Source organism: Notolepis coatsorum (assembly GCF_963971535.1).
Source record: "Notolepis coatsorum genome assembly, chromosome: 13".
NCBI classification, from domain to species: Eukaryota; Metazoa; Chordata; class Actinopteri; order Aulopiformes; family Paralepididae; genus Notolepis; species Notolepis coatsorum.
This window is the reverse complement of record NC_140177.1, coordinates 28,870,908-28,893,481: the sequence shown is the minus strand read 5'-3', so window position 1 is coordinate 28,893,481 and position 22,574 is coordinate 28,870,908. Positions and strand designations below refer to the sequence as shown.

Here is a 22,574-nt window from a genome sequence, read left to right as displayed (position 1 = left end):
AAATCCTTTATCAATAAATATAAAGTGTATTGCACCAAAGCAGAGTCACTCACAGACAGTGGGTCCACTCACGCCGCGGGACAGATTCTTGTGTATTTAACCGTTTCACTGCCACACGACAGCCGGTTGTGTGATAGTAAAGGGTTAACCTTCTGTCGTGTGGCAGTGAAAGGGTTAAAAGTACTGCCAATGTAGCCTTCAGGTGATCTCCGTTGATATAAGTCAGACATACTTGCTTTGTTTACGTCTCGGCTACTGGCGCATACCTGCTACCTGTGACGTAAGCAGTACGCGCGACCAGAGCCGTGACAACCCTTTCGTCATCGTTTTATCAGATTTATACGTTTTAACAGTTTAGACGAGAGCGCAAAGCTTTTGCGTTTCTAGGAATTCCACCCTGGAAGGTAGTCTCACTTTTTTGCGGTTTCACCCCGTAAAAACGCCGTTTCCGTATAAACGAAAGGCACATCCGAAAAAATATTTTTGCGGATTCACCTGCTAGCGTTTCCGTCTAAACGGGGCCTTAGACTAGACAAATATCAAGATGTATCCATCAGTGGACCAATTGCATGCTTTTGCAGAGGACAAGAAGCCTTCAGTCGACTCCTTCAGACATTAAGCACCCCCCACAGCCCAAATGGAATGATAAAAAAAATATATATATATATTTATATATTTAAATATTATACTTTTATTTTATTTATTTTTTTCAACCAATAGTCGACTAACGGCAAATTTTGGCCAATCCTAGTCGACCATCCAAATCCTTAGTCGGGGACAGCCCTACTAATTTCCATCCATAACTAAATGGATGTTCGGAGGCACTCGTATCGTCGTCGCCATCAACAATAACACAATTAAATAGACCAAACAACTCTGCCTTGTGAATTCCGTGGGAATTAAGGATTTTAATAAATGTCAAATCTGCAACAGCCATTGGCTTGGTTATTAATTCAAACAATTCTACTGGTGAACTGCCCCCCTGGTGCAACGAGAGAATAATTACCAGAGATGTATCTGAAGTTTTTTGTTGTTGTTGTTTTCTTTACTGGGAAATATTGAGGTGAAATATTCCTGGTTAAGGAAGAGGAAGAAGAAACCGAGTCGCATGACTGCGACGCACAGGCTGCCAGTGTTTTAGTGGGACGAATCTCAGGGGTACACGGTTAAACAAATCTGTAATCTCCCCTCTCTCTCTCTCTCTCTCTCTCTCTCTGGTTAACACTGTCGCCTCACAGCAAGAAGGTACTGGGTTCGATTCCCGCTTGGGGACCAGGTTGCTGGTCCAGGTACCCAGGTGGGGTATCTCCCGGGCCTTCGTGTGGAGTTTGCATGTTCTCCCCCCGTGCTCGCAAGGGTTTCCCCTCCAGAAAAAGAGATAAACCCAATGGAAAAACATGCAGAACAGATCGTAGTAGTGCAAATTCTTTGCCAATAAATATAAAGTGTGTTTAGGTGTTCTAAAGTGTGTAGAGTGGGTGCTGCAGTGTGTTGTTTGTTTAAAGTGAGTGTGTGCGTGTGGATGTGTGTGCTGTGAGTGCATTTGATGGTTGTTGCATAGTGTTATTGTTCGTTGAGCAACCTGATGGCCTGGGGATAGAAGCTTCTTCTGAGTCTTTCTGTGCTTGCCATGAGACTCCGGTATCGCTTGCCTGACCGCAGCAGTTCAAAGAGGCAGTTGTTTGGGTGGCTGGAGTCTTTGATAATTCTCTTAGCCTTACCCATGCACCGCTTGTTGTAAATGTTCTGGAGAGTGGGAAGCCACCCTCCAATTGTGCGCTCGGCTGAACAGGCCACTCTCTGAAGTCTGCTACGGTCTTGTGCGGTGCTATTCCCAAACCAGGAGGTTATATTGCCAGTCAGGATGCTCTCTATTGTACATGAGTAGAAGTTCTTAAGGATCTTCTGACTGACTTGGAACTTCCTTAGGCGCCTGAGGAAGTAGAGGCGTTGCCGTGCCTTCTTCACAACACTGTCAATGTGTGTGGTCCATGTCAAGTCCTCGGATATGTGGACTCCGAGGTACTTAAAACTGTTCACTCTCTCAACCGGTGCCCCGTCGATGCTGAGGGGGCTGTAGTCCCTGACCCCCGACCTCCTAAAGTCCACAATCATCTCCTTTGTTTTGCTGACGTTCAGGGAGAGGCTGTTCTCTTGACACCATCCCGCCAGGACCTTGACCTCTTCCAGGTAGGCCCTCTCGTCGTTTGCAGAGATCAGGCCCACCACTACTGTGTCATCAGCAAATTTGATGATTGTGTTGTTGTTCCGCTGTGCCACACAGTCATGTGTGTACAGGGAGTAGAGGAGGGGACTCAGAACACAGCCCTGGGGGGCCCCTATGTTGAGGGTGATGGATGAGGAGGTGCAGTTGCCTGCTCTCACCACCTGGGGTCTGCCCGTCAGGAAGTCCACTGGCAGAGGTCATAGTTCAAGCCCAGGTCCCTGAGCTTGGCTATGAGTTTGGAGGGGACTATGGTATTGAATGCTGAGCTGTAGGATTGGATTGGTCCCCGGGGTGCGGCCCACACCACAGCCCATGTCTGCTCCCGGCTGCCCTTGGGGGCAGGATGGGTCAAGCGTAGAGAATACAATGCATGTGTGTGTGTTCATCTGCATGACAAATAAAGACTTCTTCTCTCTCGTCTGTCTCTCTCTCTCTCTCCCTCTGTCCTCCATCTCTTTTCTCAGGATTGGAGAGAGTGCAGTGGAGCGCCCCCTTGTCTCGGGACATCAACAGCTCTATCCCGTCAGCCACGCTGGGCCTGTCTCTATGTGTTAGGACCGGTGCACTGCAGATTAACACGTCCACATTCTCAGCGCCTCCATGCCGTCTTCACGTGTCACACTTATCTCAGAACTTAGCACTGTCTGACAAACAACACAGCAAACCGTGACCTGAGTCCACCGCTGTTGCATCAGTGAGCTCAAACCAGACATATTGACCGCTCTCTGACCGCATGGGGAGTCCGGTCTGGTGCTGCTGATATGCTGCTTTTAGCAACAACAATGTTGCAAGAACTTCATGGTAAAAGGAACACGCCAACATTATGGGAAATGCATCTCAAAACATAAATGCAATATCAAAACATAAAACAGTTATATAATATATAATTCATTCAAGTTCAAGTACATTTTTTGTCTGACAATAAAGCGAGCAGGTAGTTATCAATTAGTAAAGTATGATTTGAGTAAAAAGAGGTGGGATTAAATTAGCATATACTTCTTCACACTTCTTCACACATTTATTATTTGAATGGCTTAAGGCTATATCTGTACTTGTTGTTTGTTTGTTGTTGTTGCATATTTGAAATAAACTTCAATCAATCAATCAATCTCCGTCTTCTCCATAGTCAGACAAGAAGATAGATACCGATTTCTGTGTGCTCAGTAGAAAGCTATCCGGCTGCCAGCTAGCCTAGCTTAGCACAAATTAATGGAAGCGGATATGGACCAGCTAGCCTAACTGTTGGCCAAAAACACCTCTCCCGGACCTTTAAGCTAGGTTAGTGGTCTATATCCACTTCCATTCATTTGTGCTATTAATCTTGGCGTGTTCCTTTAACTCAATCAGCACCAGACCAGAGGAAAGTCGGGTTAACTCGCCAACCGTTCAGCGCCAGACCCCAATATAGTCGGGTTTTCATCGTTATTTCTTTTATTCGATATTTGTATTAATTTCTCTCACACGGACCTCGGGGTTGCCATAGGGAACCACTCTGAGATCGCTAGAGTGCAATACCGGCCGCATCCTGATAGGTGGCAGTATCGCCCACCCGTCGAAACCTTTTTTTCACACCCGGTGTTACGTTTAATTCACTCCGGGTGCAGTTTTTTTGGTCAGGCGAGTCTAGCGGTTCACTCGATGGCATTGAAATGCGTCCAATGCCCCCGATGCATGTGTTGTGGTGGATTATGTTGGGGACACGATGGACACCAATACTGGAAATCGCGATCAGACAATTGGAATATTCTGCTTTGATCCAACCATGATTTCACATCGATCACAACGACCATGTGTAACGTACTCCAGAACGTATGCTGTTGGTGACGATCAAAGCATAGAAAAATTACCCCCCCCCCCCTTTCATGCATTCATGATGAAACATAATACCTATTATATACATTTGATTTGGAAATAGTAGCGTGTCCAGGCGAGCAACGCCAACGCTTTTAGTCAAATTCACGTATTCCTCCATAGCGCCGTTTTATGGAATTAGCCAGGATCACTCTGAAACTATACTTATATTCACCACGGTATAACACGCGAACGTATACATGAAAACATTTATTATTTTTCACATATTGAACGATGGATAGTTGATGTCAAATGAGCCATAGTATTGATATAGCCCTGCAAACACGGCCACACATTCCTATCTCTTAGAGCAGTGGCACAGTAGGAACAAAGATGCTCTAGGCCAGCAGCGCTGAATGAGTTAAGCTATACACAGTTCAGTAAGAGTATCTCTCTCTCTCTGTCTCAAGTAACCAAACTTTACACTATAAAAACGAACTGGATATTTGGATAGAGAGTGTGTGTGTGTGTGTGTGTGTGTGTGTGTGTGTGTGTGTGTGTGTGTGTGTGTGTGTGTGTGTGTGTGTGTGTGTGTGTGTGTGTGTGTGTGTGTGTGTGTGTGTGTGTGTGTGTGCGTGCGTGCGTGCGTGCGTGCGTGCGTGCGTGCGTGCGTGCGTGCGTGCGTGCGTGCGTGATTTTTGGCTGGTGAAAATGCAGAGTGGCTAGTGACTTTGGAAAACCACTAGCCACAGTGGCTGGTGAGACAAAAAGTTAATGTCAAGCCCTGCTGACAACCTATCTCCATATTGGTGTAAATGAGAGCGAGTGGCCCGTCCTCTGCATTGTAAAGGAAATGGAGGAGCTGGAATGAGCCAGGAGGCAGCAGTGACCTCGCAGCACGAGCTGGGACTCTGACCAACTCCACACACGATGGCAACAAGGCAACACCGCCCACTTGCCAAGCCGAGGCATTAGCCTACTTCCTCTCTCTTGCCAGACAGGAAGACGTTACCTGCTCTTGTCAACGTCCATTAGTCTAAGCTAGCTGAACCCAAGCAGCACCCAGAATAGACTGTCCTCATCTCCTTACCTACCTATGAACGCCTTGCGTCTGTTGTTGGCAAGGAAAACACGCTCTCCATTGGACTCTGTGTTGAGAGACACTGACTAACAGACGAAAGGCCTGCGTTATAGACTTACTGCAGACATGAGAGCCTTTTAACAGCATGATGCTAATAGAGGAAATGTGCTCAAATTATCTCTACATGGTAGGGTCAGAAATGGGTTCTCGGGGAGTTGCTAAGTGACTGATGAATATAATTTACTGCAGTGACCCTCGTTGATGGGGACAATGACCCCATTCCATTTTAAATAGCGTCAAATTAACTGAGAATTCCACTTGACTGTATCCAATACAAGAGGCATTCAAATCGACCATATTTATACTTCTTGAGGGTGGAAATGAATCCCAACCTGAACATGGCATAAGAGCAAAATGGCCGACATGTGAATATGGTCAATTGGCCAGCATCTTACAGTTGGTGGGGAATTTCACCTGTCCTGTGCAAACCACGGAAACTATAAAAGAAGGAAGGGTCATAAATGGTAAATGGTAAATGGCTGCTTTTTTATATAGCGCTTTTATCCAAAGTGCTTTACAATTTGTTACTCACATTTTTACCCATACACTCACTCACACATTCACACACCGACGGCGGAGGCAACCATGCAAGGTGCCAACCTGCTCATCGGGAGCAATTAGGGGTTAAGTGTCTTGCTCAAGGACACACCGACACGCTGCCCGGGAGGAGCGGGAATCGAATCGGGAACCTCCGGATTGCCAGACGACTGCTCTACCTCCTGAGCCACTGTCGCTCCATCACGTCAGAATACCAGCGTTCTATACTCTAGTTGGTGCCAGTTCTAATGAAGCCTGTATTCAAATAAAAAATATACAAGCTATCTGAGGAGATATACATCAACAAATATATAAATGTTAGCTAGTTAACAATGTAACAAATTGCAGATGATTGTGACATCCAAAGTAATAACCTGTTTAAACGACATAAACAAGGAGATGGTGAACCCATTCAACTCAATGTCGGACAAACTGAAAGTTTCCACACTTGGCACCAATGTGCGTTCAAGCGTGATGTGATGACCCTTCCTTCTTTTATAGTTTCCTTGGTGCAAACACATGCTGACTCCCAATTATCATCGTCATCACTGCCATCATTAACGTTCCCAAAACCCCAAGCTGCTTTCAACCATACTAGTGAAACACTACAAGGTTAGTGTTTATTAATTTCAGGTGTTGATTGAAGAGGTTTTAGTGGACGACTCTGGAAAAGATGGTAAATGCGTTTCCCATAATGTTGAGGTGTTCCTTTAACCATTTCACTACCAAAGGGTTAACCCTTTCACTGAGACATACAGAAGGTTAACCCTATCACTGCCACACACGACAACTACAGATGGTTATATTTCGTATGGCATCGCTCCCGCTCTGAGCCTTACGAGATACTCTATATCGCCTGTGATACCTAATGTATCTCCCACGAACAAAAACACATGCACCCCACCTGTATGGGGCCCCGCCCCTTATGGTGGCACCACCCATATAATCATGACTCTGGTCATGACACACCCTTCCTCTATTTTCGTCCCAGCGTACTGGATGCTATGCACCATGCGAGCTAGCGGAATGAAAAGATTAAGGAAGATTAATAATGTTGGAAGCTTACCGGAGGTTGCTGGCCCCTGGCATCTTCGACGCATGTTTTCGGCGACACGACGGGCCTGTGATGTTCCTCGTTTGATGACTGCACATCGAGGTTCAGCTGTACAAGGCTGGCTGTCGGGCCAGCTTGTACTCAGGTAGGCCCTGTGTCTTCAGGCATGGGTATTAGTGTTAGTAATGCTGGTTTGTGTTGTTAACACAACCTTGTTGTGTGTTGGCGCCAGGGGCAAGATGGTTTGGTGAACGTTCTCTGCAGGGAACGGTTTCCAAGCTGTCTTGGGCGTGCTGCTACAACATCTAAAGCTATGCTAACATGCTATCGCTACTGCCGCATGCTATCACTACTGCTAATTGCTATGCTGTTTTAATGTCTCCGCCGTGAGATGTTGTCACTCTCCCGCCTCTTGCCCGGTTCATCAATGAAGGTCAGTCGGTAGCTGTTGTGGGGTTTTGAGTTCTATTTACCTTTTTCGGGTAAATGGGTTGACAACAGGGTAGGCCGTGGCTAGGTTGCCTAGCCAGGTATTTTACCTTGTGTTCCGGCGGGGTTTGTTGAACGGTGTTCCCATCTGGGTTGGCGTCGGGTAGTGGGGCTATGGGTCCAGCCGACATGGTAAACATGTTGCGTGTCTGTGCACAGGCAATTGTTGTCTTGGGTTCCACATTGCCTGGCGTTAGGCTGCAGTAGTATAAGGGCAGGGCCGCTTGGGAGAAATGTGAGGCCCTGTGCGTTTTTAGACGCGGGGCCCCCCATCTCCTGGGGCGGCCCTGTGTAGGGGGCTATTGTTTCATTTTGTCACTCTGCTATGAGAAGGTCTGTCTTGCTACAGCTTTCTCTCCTCTCAAACCATTCATACTGACGGTCAATCGGTATACTGGGGGAGTAGTGCGGGGGGGGGGCTTTGTTTACCTTTTTTGGTAAATGGGCTAAACTAGGGCTGGTGTTCTGTTGTGAATATTTTGAATGAAGACGGGTCTGGTCCGTCTCCCCTTAAACTTTGTGTGTATGGGTTTGCTCATTCTACAGTTTTTGTGGTTTAGCTCTTTTATTCATTAACCTTTTCATGGTCCACACCACAGTGGAGGGTGCTGTTTGCAATCACCACTGGTGCTCCATGTTAACGTCAGTCCTTTGTTTTTGATATATTGAAACAATGCCCCGCCCGGCCGACACCATGGGTCGGCCTGGCGAGTGGCTGGTGGGCTGTTAAGGCTTGTACCGCCACGGTATGGAATTGGCAACGATTAGAACTGTGTTCGAATTGGTGTTTTTTCTATTACAGAAATGGTGTCTGGTGGAGGGGCCTTGAGGGCCGGCCGACGTCGACACATCGCGCACGGTGTTGGTAAACCACTCCGTCGAGGATGTTGACGTTATTAGCTTTGACCCAGCCGCAAGCTATAACCGCTCAGGGTTCCCCTCTCCGCAGGGGATTTTGGTCTTCTGCTGGAGCGCGGGCGGTATTGTCCTAGGCCCTACACCGCCTCACACCGCGCAGCCAGAAGAAGAGAGAGCACGGCCTCGTCAGCGGCGATGACGGGGCCCTCGACAGGCGGCCATGTTTCCCCCGCCAGTGGTGCCCTGGTTGGAGAATCGACAGGGTATCGCGAGGCCGACAGTCTTGGCGGCCGAGGGATCGGCCATTTTGGGTGATTTCGGTGTTGGTAAACCACTCCGTCGTCATTTTGCCGCGAGCAGCCCGCTCCCCGTTCAATCCTCTCTCTGGTATCCCCAGAAGCGGGGCTCTGAGCGTTCTCCTTTGGCTGCGGGCCGCGAACCTTCATTGAAGCGTATGCGGCCCCATTCTTCGCTTCTCATGGAGACAGGGGCTGACACCCAGTTGATGGCTGAGCCTGGGTCTGTCCGTGAGAATGTTGTGCTGTCAAGCGGCTCCCACACCTTGAACTGTGTTGGTTGAGCCTGGTGTTACGTCTGTCAACTTAAGTGTTGTCAGCAGGGGGGCTCGAAACCTTTTGAGGCACACAGTGCGGGCTTCCCCGGCCTCGCCTTCGCCAGGCCAGGTATCATGTTGGTGCTCCCACTCCTGGAATATTGGCAAGTGGTCGCAGCTCACATGGTTTGGGGTGGTAGTGATATCACTGCAGGGCTACGGTGTGTAGGAACCCATGGGGGCCTTACACCTTGCATGTCCGGCTGCAGAACGACTCCTTCAGCATGTTCTGGAGGGGTGTTCAGTGGGGGGGCTTTTTTGATCGGAAGCCCCCCGTATCAGACAGGCCCTTTTTCTGTCGGGGTTCCCCCTTGGGTGCGATTGCCTCGTGGGTGGTGTCAGGGTCAGGTGTTCCGACACGGAACGCGCTCCTCGCACGATTCCAGGGTTGTCTTCGCACAGCGGGGGGGACCGGGCCAACTATCTACAGTTCCTGGCGGACCTGCGCCACGTGACGGCGGGTGCGTTGGGAGTGTCGTCACATATGACTACGGCAGTACCATATGTCGAGGTAGATGGAGAGAATGGTGAGGCGGGGACTTGTGTTTACACAACCCCACCCGTTTTCAGGTTTGGTACAGACCCTGTTGTCGGGGTCTCCAGCAGGGACAGCTCTGGTCGACGAGATCCAATCTCTGTGGACGAAGCAAGCCATCGTCGTGGCGTTCTCCTCCCGGTGTTCTCTGCCCGAGAAGTCGGGAGGGAGGGGTGTAAGACCCAGGCTGGACCTGTCCCATGGGAAGGTTCAGCATTTTTTGGATCGTCTCCTACCTGTTGAACACTGTCAGGTGGGGGTCTGGTTCTCCTCCATAGACCTGTAGGATGCGTATGCGCATCCCCGATCTTCCATCCTAGGGCTTACCTACGCTTCCTTTGCAGGGTTAGCGTATGAGTACCAGAGGCTGCCGTTCGGTTTTCTCTGGCTCCCCGCATCTTCACCAAGTGCGTGGAGGCCGCACTGGGGCCTCTGCGTCATCCGGGGTTACGGAGTGTTCTGCCCTGATGACGTTCTGGTCCTTCGCGGTCAAGGTGGATCATCAGGTCTCGTACCAGGCAGGTCTCTACCAGCCTGGGGTTGCTGTACACTGGATGTAGAGTATTCCTCTTCCCAGTCAACGGTTGGAGGGCTATGGGCATCCATCTCGGAGCGTGTTGTCAACACGCTCGGGAGGTTCCGTCCTAGGACGGTTACGGCGCTGTCTCACGTCGCGTTTTCACCGACGCCTCCCTCGCTGGTGATGCGTCGGGCCAACGCAGTAGGGGGCAGCTGGCAAACCATGCTGCCCGGTCTACGCTACGTTCAATGTGTTGGTGTTGAAAGCGGTCCTTCTGGTCCACAAATGGTGTTGATCAGGACGGACGATACGACGTCAGTGTCGTGTATCGACAGACAGGGAGGAGTACGCTCCCCCTGTCTGCACCAGGCGGCGGGCGGCTGGCTATGGGCGTCCTCCATCTGCGCGGCCTAAGGGCTCCCCACATCCCCGGCAGGGAGAATGTGGGTGCAGGTGTACTGTCGCGGGGCGGCCCTCATCCTGACGGGTGAGGATTGCGTCTGGACATGGCCAGGCAGGTCTGGGACCGATGCCGTGCCGCCAGGGATTCTTCCCCATACATCTGTTAGGTCAGTTGTTGGGACGGGTACGTTGAGGGGCGCAGGTTCTTGATCCTGATGGTGTTACCATCTGGACTGCACATGCTCCCTCCACTGTCGCGCTTACGCGGGCAGATGACGTATGTTCCAAGTGTGGTGTAAGGCGGGGGGCCTGGACTCAGTCTCCTGCCCCTGGTTGCTGTCCTTAGTTACCTCCAGTCTCTCCTTGATAGACTGTCGGCTTCGACGGTGAGGGTATATGCAGCAGCTATATCCTCCTATCATGGGGGTTTGAGGGGATGTCTTGTTCAGCCACCCTCTTGTGAAGCGTTTCCTGCTTGGCGCTCGACGCGTTAAGCCGGTGCAACGCTCCTTGGCTCCGACTTGGGATCTTCAATTGGTCCTCGGTCGGTTGTCCTTGGCCCCGTTTGAGCCGCTCGAGCGGGCGCCGTTGGGACAGCTGTCCTTCAGGACCGCGTTCCTTCTGGCTGTCACTTCCGCTAAACGCGTAGGTGAGCTCTGTGCTCTCTCGGTACATCCAGAGTGCCTGTCTTTTCGGACCGATTGCGGTGTCACTCTGCGACCTAATCCTGCTTTCGTGCCTGAGAATATCCGGAGTTCCTTCCGCTCCCGGGATATTGTGGTTCAGGCGTTTCGTCCTCCTCCTCACACTGGTGAGTTAGATGCGGGCCTTCACCTGTCATGTCCAGTCCGTGCTTGGGGATTTACCTCAGCCGTACTCAGGATTTCAGGGTTACCGACCAGCTTTTTGTCTGTTACGGTGGGGCTCGTGCTGGTAAGGCACTGTCGGAGCAGCACCTGTCCCATTGGTTGTGCGAGGGTGTTACCCTCTGCTACACGCTGGCTGGGCAGGATCCCCCTGGGGGCGTCAGGGCGCACTCCACTCGTGGGGTGGCTGCCTCTGCCGCTCTCCTGGGTGGGGCCTCGGTGGAGGCCATCTGTGCTGCAGCTTCATGGTCCTCCCCGGGCTCCTTTGTAAGGTTTTTCCTCATGGACATGACCGGGGGTTCTGTCTCCCAGGCGGTTCTGGGGTCTGTGGCCTTTCCTGCTTCCCGTCCTTTGGTCGGGTAGCAGGAGTGTATGGGTATGGGCCGCAGTGTGTTGAGTCACACGTGGTTCCGCCTGTACGGTGTGTTCAAGGGGTTCTGGCTCCCTCTTGTTCGCATTCAGGTGGAGTTGACTGCGCCCCCCCTTCGTTAGGAAGGATGGGGTGACAGGGCTCCCCGCACCCCTTGATGTGGGCTTACGGGTCCTCAGGGGGTACATCTGTCGGGTCTCGCACCCGCTCTTCCCCATTATCTCGTAAGGCTCAGAGCGGGAGCGATGCCATACGAAATATAACGATAGGTTATGTAGATAACCTAGTTATATTAGTATTGGCTGAGCTCCCGCTCTGCGCGCCCTGAGTTCCCTCTTGAGGGATCTTTTCCTGGGACGGGTTTTTGGCGAGGAAGGGTGTGTCATGACCAGAGTCATGATTATATGGGTGGTGCCACCATAAGGGGCGGGGCCCCATACAGGTGGGGTGCATGTGTTTTTGTTCGTGGGAGATACATTAGGTATCACAGGCGATATAGAGTATCTCGTAAGGCTCAGAGCGGGAGCTCAGCCAATACTAATATAACTAGGTTATCTACATAACCTATCGTTAACCCTTTCACTACCACACTACAGACAGTTAACCTTTCACTACCACACTATAGAAGGTTAACCCTTTCACGACCACACTACAAATTGTTAACACTTTCACTACCACCTTTCACTACCACACTACAAACTGTTAACCCTTTCACTACCACACTACAGATGGTTAACTTTTCACTACCACACTACAGAAGGTTAACCTTTCACTACCACACTACAGAAGGTTAACCTTTCATTACCACACTACAGAAGGTTAACCTTTCACTACCACACTACAAATTGTTAACCCTTTCACTACCACACTACAGACGGTTAACCCTTTCACAACCACACTACAGTGTGATGGTGAAAGGGTTAAGTGGTCAGCATATCATCAGTGAGGAAGTACCTCCATGGCTCTCTCCAGGGCCCCATTCCCCGTACCTGGTTCAACTAAGTCCATCAAAAGTCCCATTAGCCAGCTTAAATTAACCCGATGATTGAAGTCAGGCTATCTTGGTTTCTAGAAGGCTGATTCGGTCTCGTTAATTCGAACCAGACTTCAGTAATCAGGATAATTGCGAATGGCCGTTTTACCTGAAAAGGGGGAGGTGTCGATGCCAGAAATTAAAACCATGATTTTCTAACGGCATTGATTGATTGATTGATTGAAAACTTTATTAACTGATTGTAGAATATATCGCCGACAAGTTAAATGCATATCTATAGGCTAATTTTAAGTCCCCCATTACCCCAATCAATCAGATTATATTTATTTAAATGTGCCTGCTGGCAATAGGCTTAATGGAATGAATAATCGAATGAGATCTTGCTAGCGAAAATAATTATTTCAACTCTTTCAGAATAAGTAGATAAAAACAAGCCCAACGAGTATCTAATTGATACGAATTAATAGATACTTATGAGGATATCTGTACTGTATGCGCTTAGGTATCATGTAATATATAAATACATTGTTCCCAAAGTTTTCAGGCCGCGACCCCCTGAAATAACGGTGTCGAGCCGCGACCCCCACTATTATAGGAGGTGGTTGAAACATGCAAACGTTCACACGCACACATATGCATTGGAGGCTTTTAACATGCACAATAACTACACAAAATAACACAATAATCAAACAACCATAAAATGAATACATATAGCACGTTTCATTTAGAAGGCTAATGTTCAACTCTGGGCATATGCTTGAAGCACAACAAGTCCAGTCTGGGTTTAATTTTGGAGACAGTAACTCGGAGATCATCCTCCACATTCATTCAGACGTGATCTGTACTTGTTTTTTTACATAAGTCAGTGCAGATAATGTTTTTTCGAATAGGTAGGTAGATCCAAATGGCGGATAGCTGTGCGTATTCCCCCTCAATTGATATCCAGTCGGCATCGGAGGTGGGCAGCGAGCTGGGATGCATTCTCCATCAGAAACAAGCGCGCCTCATCCCGCAGCTCAAACAGGTGTCGTGCAGTATGTAGGAAATCCATAGGCTGAATATGATTTATTATCAGCATTTTAGGTCTATTATTTTACATTTCAAAAGCATTTCTTTTACCAGTTTAATGTATTTTAATTGTTTTAAAATTATAGGCCTATTTCACACATTCTATCAAATCAATACATTCTGGAAATCATCTCGCGAAAACATTATTCAGAATGGTATAATGGGATCAAAGAGCACCTACGGGAGGCTGCAATTCGAAACTGGCCCCCGTAAATGTCCAAACACCCCCTCCCACCCTCCCACCCCCTCCCAATGTACAGTTTCCTCCCCCTCGTATGTATATATTTTCTGTTAGGATCTCTGTTTAACAGTACTGTATATTTGCATATCTTGTATGTCACAAATGTAACAGTACTGTATATCTGTATGTCATGTATGTCATAAATGTCATGATATATATCTGTATATCTGTATGTTGTGTATGTCATAAATGTCATTATGAATTGAAAATGGGGGACCCTGATGTAAACAAGACGAAAGTCTTTCTCTGGGTCTGCATCCCCTTAACAATTGTGTGTATTGAGCCGTACTGTATTGTACCCCATTTCTGCAATCTGTTAATAAAGTTTTCAATCAATCAACCAATCTCTGAGGAAGGGAGCTGCCATTTTGTTCCGAGGGAGTGGCCAGCTTATATCCAGCTAACTCAACCAAACCTGCTCTGGAGCAGGTTCAAATTTTTCGATCTGTTGCCATAGTGATTTAGACAAGCCTGCTCCGTGGAACCGAAAAGCTTGACTTATGTCAAGTTATCCTGAAGATTATCCGGCTAACTCAGTTAGCCACATACGGGGAACGGGGCCCAGCTCGTTGTGCACGGACCAACAACGACAACATCATCATCATCATCATCATCAGTGAGCAGGCTCTGTACCTCCTTGGCTCTCTCCAGCTCGTTGTGCACTGACCAACAACAACAACAACAACAACAACAACAACAACAACAACAACAACAACAACAACATCATCATCATCAGTGAGGACGTACCTCCTTGGCCCTCTCCAGCTCGTTGTGCACTGACCACCACCACCACCACCACCAACAACAACAACAACAACAACAACAACAACAACAACAACAACAACAACAACAACAACAACAACAACAACAACAGTGAGGACGTACCTCCTTGGCCCTCTCCAGCTCGTTGTACGCGGCCTGCTTGGAGATCTCCACCTCGATGATCTTCTGCCTCAGCAGCTCGTTCTCATCCTCCGCCCGCGTGCGCCGGTCCTCCACGCTCTCCAGCTCGTTGTGTAAACGCACCGACACGTCCTTCGCCACCTGTGGTTCACGTCGGACGCGTGAATAAGAGCGAGGCGTTCCCACCGCGACGCGCAGCGTGTGTGTAGAACATGAAGGGTGTGCATGGGCACGCACTACTTAATGTCCGTGGTCTACAGTACACTACGTAGACAGTACATGCTGCACATGCACACGTTTTGAATGCTTAATTAAAATCCATCAATCAAATTATACATACATAACATTTTCCAATATTCCAAAGGTTCAGTGGTTGAGTGATTTAAGGGCCACACACACACAAATACACACACACAAATACACACACACAATTACACACACACATAAATATACACACACATTATGATGAATTGAAAATGGGGGACCCTGATGTAAACAAGACGAAAGTCTTTTTCTGGTCTGCATCCCCTTAACAATTGTATGTATTGAGCTGTACTGTACCCATTCTGCAATCTGTTAATAAACTTTTCAATCAATCAATCAAACACACACACACACATAAATACACGCACACAAATACAAACACACACGCACACACACAAACACACATAAATACACACACACACATAAATACACGCACACACAAATACACACACACATTTACACACACACATAAATATACACACACACACATAAATACACGCACACACATAATTAAATACACACACACAAATACAAACACACACGCACACACACATAAATACACACACATAAATACACACACACAAATACACACACACACAATTACACACACACACACACATAAATACACACACACATAAATACACACACACACACATAAATACACACACACATAAATACACACACACATAAATACACACACACATAAATACACACATAAATACACACACACACACACACTCGGACCTTCAGGTCCTGCTCCAGGTTGCGCAGCAGCTCTCCGTCCACGTGGCCGGTCTGGGCCGCCCGCAGGCTCTTCTGCTCCGCCTTGCGCAGCCGGTACTGCAGGATGCGGCAGTTCTTGTTGGCCCGGTCCAGCTCTCGGCGCAGGTCCTGCAGCTGGTAGACCTCCTCCTCCAGGTAGCTGTCCCGTACCTCCTCCATCTCCGCCCGCAGCTCGTCCACTTCATCCTGCAGGACCACAGAGACAAGAAGGACGCTTTTACCATCATGTGCAGCACTTTAGAGCTCTCCAGTCTCTAGGCGTCTGTGGTTTCCTGTATGGAGCTGCTGCGTGGAAGGGGCATGGATGAGGCCTCCCTCTGTCATCCCAGTTCTGACAACTGAATTAAAGGGGAAACACCACTCAAATGAAAGATTTGTATATGTTATGTCCACAGCCTAAGACAGTTCAATCGATATTTGTGAATACGAGCTACTCTCTCTCCCAAAGCCAGAAGCCAGAGGAGTAAGCATCAACGGTAGCACTTTATAATAACACCCTGTTATAATACATTTATAAGGTATTTGTAGATAATGAACTAATCATGAACAAACCATTTATATACATTCATAAATGATTATTAAATAGTTTATAACTATATTTGTATACCATTTACAAAGTATTTATAACGCATTAGTGGATAATGAACTAATCATGAACAAACCATTTATATACATTCATAAATGATTATTAAATCATTTATAACTATATTTGTATAACATTTACAGATTAGTTCTACATTATTTATAACTCATTATCAACATTGTTTGTACTTGATTTGTTCATCATTAAATAATGTTGTTTAATGTGTAGTAACACATTTGTAGATGCTTTGAAAAATGGATATGAAAAAACAACTATACTGTATCTCCATTTATTTTTCATGTTCAACAAATGATTTGTTAAGACATTCATAAAACATCTATAAATCATTTGCAGATGCTATCGTGGGGGCCAATCTAAAGTGAAGCCTATTCATCATTAACAAGTGTCTAATACAGTTAATTATTTGTTTACTTTTTCATCACATGTTACAAATGTTGTAGGCAGCTTTCGGATACACCCTTCTTTGTGACATCAAACAGTGACAGAATTAGGACTAAAGATAAATGCAATTTTATTAACATATAAAATACATGTGCATGACATATAGTGTAACATGGGTGGGCACTAGGACCCAGGAGTACCCTGGCCAGGTATTGAAGAGTATCTAGAGAGGAAGTCTCACGCGAGCGAGACTTGACGTCACGTGTGTTGCCGTCTGTTTGAATGGAAGCACAAGTTATCCGTGCTGCTCCTGCCCCACGCTTTTAATAAGGTATGAGCAGGTTAAACACCTTTTTTTGTTGGTAAATCTATTCCATCATTTCCGACCTACAAACAACTCTTATATGTTGTGTAGACGTTTGTGTAGATGTGGTGGCCGCTAACGTTACATACATTTGTTCCTAATGTGATTGTGTGCTCAGTGTGCTCAGTGATGATGACACGACACAAATAATTATTACTCTTGTGTGTCGTGTCGCCATCACATACATACTGAGCACACATTAGGAACAAAAAATTTAACGTTAGCGGCCACCACATCTACACGAACGTCTACACAACATATAAGAGTTGTTTGTAGGTCGGAAATGATGGAATAGATTTACCAACAAAAAAAGGTGTTTAACCTCCTCATACCTTATTAAAAGCGTGGGGCAGGAGCAGCACGGATAACTTGTGCTTCCATTCAAACAGCCGGCAACACACGTGACGTCAAGTCTCGCTCGCGTGAGACTTCCTCTCTAGATACTCTTCAATACCTGGCCAGGGTACTCCTGGGTCCTAGTGCCCACCCATGTTACACTATATGTCATGCACATGTATTTTATATGTTAATAAAATTGCATTTATCTTTAGTCCTAATTCTGTCACTGTTTGATGTCACAAAGAAGGGTGTATCCGAAATCTGCCTACAACATTTGTAACATGTGATGAAAAAGTAAACAAATAATTAACTGTATTAGACACTTGTTAATGATGAATAGGCTTCACTTTAGATTGGCCCCCACGATAGCATCTGCAAATGATTTATAGATGTTGTATGAATGTCTTAACAAATCATTTGTTGAACATGAAAAATAAATGGAGATACTGTATAGTAGTTTTTTTTTCACATCCATTTTTCAAAGCATCTACAAATGTGTTACTACACATTAAACAACATTATTTAATGATGAACAAATCAAGTACAAACAATGTTGATAATGAGTTATAAATAATGTAGAACTAATCTGTAAATGTTATACAAATATAGGTATAAATGATTTAATAATCATTTATGAATGTATATAAATGGTTTGTTCATGATTAGTTCATTATCCACTAATGCGTTATAGATACTTTGTAAATGGTATACAAATATAGTTATAAATGATTTAATAATCATTTATGAATATATATAAATGGTTTGTTCATGATTAGTTCATTATCTACAAATACCTTATAAATGTATTATAACAGGGTGTTATTATAAAGTGCTACCGAATCGACTTGTGATGTCATCAAGTATAAAGTCTGGAGATTCTCAGAATTAATGGGAGACTGATTTTGTGGAATTTATTTTTATTCATTTCTTTCTTTTTTATATCCAAATAAGCTGTATTCTATAGTAGTGTTCTCTGTTCTGAAACAGAAAATGTACCTATGTACTCAGAACATCCCCCTGGTTGCTCTCAGTATTGTCACTCTATCTATACAATGTTTCTATGGAGCAGCTTCAGACTTTGTACTTGATGACATCACAAGTTTGAGTTTTAGCACTCTGGCTTTTGGATTCGGAAGAGAGAGTTGCTCATTTGCACTAATATGTGTGTACCGTCTTAGACCAGAGGAATAGCATGTATGAATTCTGAAATTGGGGTGTAGTTCCTTTTTTAACCCTTTCACTACCACACTACAGACAGGTTAATCTTTCACTACCACACTACAGAAGTTTAACTTTTCACTACTACACTACAGACAGGTTAACTTTTCACTACTACACTACAGAAGGTTAACCTTTCACTACCACACTACAGAAGGTTAACTTTTCACTACTACACTACAGAAGGTTAACCTTTCACTACCACACTAGACAGGTTAACCTTTCACTACCACACTACAGAAGGTTAACCTTTCACTACCATTTCGGTAACATTTAGAATTGATTTCAAGGTCCTCCTCCCTAGTCCCTATATACAAAGCACTAAATGGAACAGGACCAAGCTACATTGCAAATTCTCTAGTCAACTATGTGCCTCCTAGAACATTGCGATCATCTACTACTGGTCTATTGAAGGTTCCAAGCCACAGTCTAAGGAAAATCAGGGATGCAGCCTTTGCAAACTACCAAAGTTATGGAACACACTACCTATGGACATTAGGGAAGCTAGATCTCTTAATATTTTCAAAAATAAGCAAAGAATTTACCTCTTCACCATAGCCTTCTAATACACCCCGCTGTTTATTGTACTGTAGCACTATTTTACTCTGTCCATTCTATTGCATAATTTTACTATCTATTCTATTCTACTATTCTATTATTGCACTGTATTTTTATTTTTTTTATCTATTCTATTCTACAATTTTATTGCACTGCACTATTGCACTATTTTACTCTGTCTATTTTATCTTACTCTTTTTATTATTGTCTATTTAAAAAAAGAATCAAACCATAAACAATGTGGCCTGTTGGGATGTTAGATCCTAATGTAAAAAAACTGTGATTTTATATGTCTGCACTTTATGTGCTCATTTTATGCCTGTCTTTTTTCTGTTGTGAAGCACTTTGAGCTGCAGTTTCTGTATGAAAGGTGCTATACAAATAAAGTTTATTATTATTATTATTATTATTATTATTATTATTATTATTATTATTATTATTATTATTATTATTACCACACTACAGAAGGTTAACCTTTCACTACCACACTACAGACGGGTTAACCTTCTGTCGTGTGGTAGTGAAAGCGTTAACCCTTTGTCGCGTGGCAGTGAAAGGGTTAACCTTCTGTATTGTCGCAGTGAAAGGGTTAACCCTTTGGTAGTGAACGGGTTAATGGTTTCTGGCATAAACCTGTGATCAACGAGTGACTGCGACGCCATGGATGATGCGCACGAGTGTGCGTGTGCATGAGGACCAGCTCCAAGTGCTTATGATGTAACGTCACTAGTAGACGGTATAAGCATCTTATCTATCTATCTCATCTCATCCGGCCCTGCGGCGGACATTTTGCTCTTACGTTGCGCTCAGGTTGGGTCCGGGTGAGGGTTCCTTTCCAACCTGAGCGTGACACAAGAGCAAAATGGCCGTCGTGAGAATATGGTCCAATCTTCCCATCTCTTTTTGAAAAAAGACTTGCCAGAAAAAAACATGTATAAGAAGAGAGAGGCTTTCATTCGTGGTAGCCAGGGTATGTAGCATTGTCAATACCTGGAGCTCACATTTTAACCATTTCCTCCTGCACCCTTACCCTAAACCGGGTTTGTATCCTATTCCCTACCCCCTTACCCTAAACCGGGTTTGTATCCTATTCCCTACCCCTACACCCTTACTCTAAACCGGGTTTGTATCCTATTCCCTACCCCTACACCCTTACTCTAAACCGAGTTTGTATCCTATTCCCTACCCCTACACCCTTACTCTAAACCGGGTTTGTATCCTATTCCCTACCCCTACACCCTTACTCTAAACCGGGTTTGTATCCTATTCCCTACCCCTACACCCTTACCCTAAACCGGGTTTGTATCCTATTCCCTACCCCTACACCCTTACCCTAAACCGGGTTTGTATCCTACCCCTACACCCTTACTCTAAACCGGGTTTGTATCCTACCCCTACACCACTTACTCTAAACCGGGTTTGTATCCTATTCCCTACACCACTTACCCTAAACCAGGTTCATACCCCCCCCCCTTCACACTCACACAATGACATTTGTATTTGACTTGTATGAGTAGCCTAGATGTTTGGCAAGGGGATTGGGTTTCTTCATTGAGTGCTTATCCTTATCGTTAGGGCACAAATATCTTTATTTTTTTATCCACTTTTTATCCTTATTTTTCAATTTTTCTCCCATCGGAATTTCGCTGTTTCCAATTCTCCCCTCCCCCGTCTTGAACGTTGCTCGCATATGCCCCCCACAGGTCGGTCGTAGGGAGGATAAAAGCCTTGCATCACGTGTCCCCTCCGGTACACAAGGAGGCAGCCTGTCACATCTTTTCACCTGCCAGCGTGGACTCTCATTGGCGAGGTGTAACGTGTGGGAGGCTCACACTACCCCCGCTATTTCCTGTCTCTGTTGTGCAGGCTTCCCCCAATCGACCTGTAGGAGTCGCTGTCCACAACGTCCAGATTACCACCCATCGACTTCCACCCGCTGACTCCGGCCCAAGCCGGAGGCAACGCCAACAGCCGGATTTGAACCTGTGTCTCTTGCGTTGGTGACGAGCACAATGTCCGCTGCGCCACCCAGCCGCCATAGGGCACCAATATCTTGTTTTATTATGAATTCATTGTTAAGACAAGTTTTTCTGTTCGTTTTCTCTTTTTTCTCGTCTCTGGGGTCCCGTCTCGAGAAGTGAGTTTTCTCACTACAGATTTCCCCCGGGGAGCTTATAAACACAGCTTCACTGGCACCTGATGAAGAAACCGCACGAGAAGAGAGGTGGGGGAAGAGTGTCAACTAATGAGAGGCAAATCCATCTTCGTTTAGATACGAACACCCCCCACACACACACACACCCCCACCTGTCTGTCAACTGAGGGAAGCCCTGGAGGAAGGAGCTGTTGGTTAATTCGCAGGGTCGGCTAAATCAATGGCCAGATTAAAATCAGAGAGCGAGCCAGAGGCACACAGTCACCCAAGGAGACAGACTCTGGGTCTGTCTAGAGAGTGTCACAGCTGTGTGTGTGTGTGTGTGTGTGTGTGTGTGTGTGTGTGTGTGTGTGTGTGTGTGTGTGTGTGTGTGTGTGTGTGTGTGTGACAGAAATTCAGGTTAGTGAGCAGCTGCTGCAGACTGAGGTGGTGACATAGAGCTGCTTCACGTCTAAAAACTAGGACACATTATAGCTGATTTACTGACGGTCAGGGATTAATAGTTGGACCTTTCCCTTTTTGCAGATATATCTGATTGAATGAACTATAATCATAGAGCGATTAGACTATTGTAGGCAACTATTGGATGTTGACAGGATCTGTGGCCTTTTTTCCACCCGAGAGGATAATTATTGTTAGCAGCTTTAGTCAGTGTAGGCATATTGTTACGAAGGATCAGATTAAACCGAATATATATATTTATTTATTGATATATATTGAATAGTATTTGTATATCGTTTGATATCCCTTGTATATTCCTTGTACATATACACGGAATATCCCTTTAGCCTACTATAGCCCATAATAGTTCATTCTCTTATTGGACAAAAGGACCAGGCGCCAGGGGACCAGCCCCTGGCGTCAAGTTCAAAGGTACCGACGAGACATGTCCGTACTAGCCCCGGCTCCGCTCAGGGATACGGCTACCGAAATGAGAGTGGCACTATTTGTTCACCGTGCATATAAATATGGCGCAAGTGAATGTAGAAATCCCTTAGTCCTTTACCCTTCTTCCAACTTAGTAACAGAACGTGGAGCCTCACCCACGATACCGCGTGCGGTGAAGTATGGCCTGTTTGGCCTTAGAATAGCATCGAGACCTCGTGCGAATTAATAGCTGAATTGTCAGAGTTTGGCACTGTACCGTCGAGTGCGACGCATTTCTATTAAGTAATAATAGTCTATCGTGTATGGTGCATCGTGCGGTTAGAGTTCTAAAGTGACCAGCATCTCCAACGCTTCCTCGTGTTATCTAGAGTCTTATCCAGGCTGGGGCCGACCACATGGCGCTTTCTTCCG

The 22,574-nt window shown here is 46.1% G+C and overlaps 1 protein-coding gene across 5 annotated transcripts in view; it reads right to left on the bottom strand.

Annotated features, from left to right (window-relative positions):
* Positions 1-22,574, bottom strand: part of mtcl1 (microtubule crosslinking factor 1) — a 122,232-nt gene that overhangs the window by 91,759 nt on the left and 7,899 nt on the right. For all 5 annotated transcript variants that reach the window (XM_084327908.1, XM_084327910.1, XM_084327909.1 and 2 more), the window contains exons 2-3: positions 15,618-15,842; positions 14,592-14,750 (exon numbers count right to left, since the gene is read on the bottom strand). In XM_084327908.1, the coding sequence (XP_084184034.1) occupies positions 14,592-14,750; positions 15,618-15,842 (384 nt within the window). The remainder of the gene's footprint in view (positions 1-14,591; positions 14,751-15,617; positions 15,843-22,574) is intronic.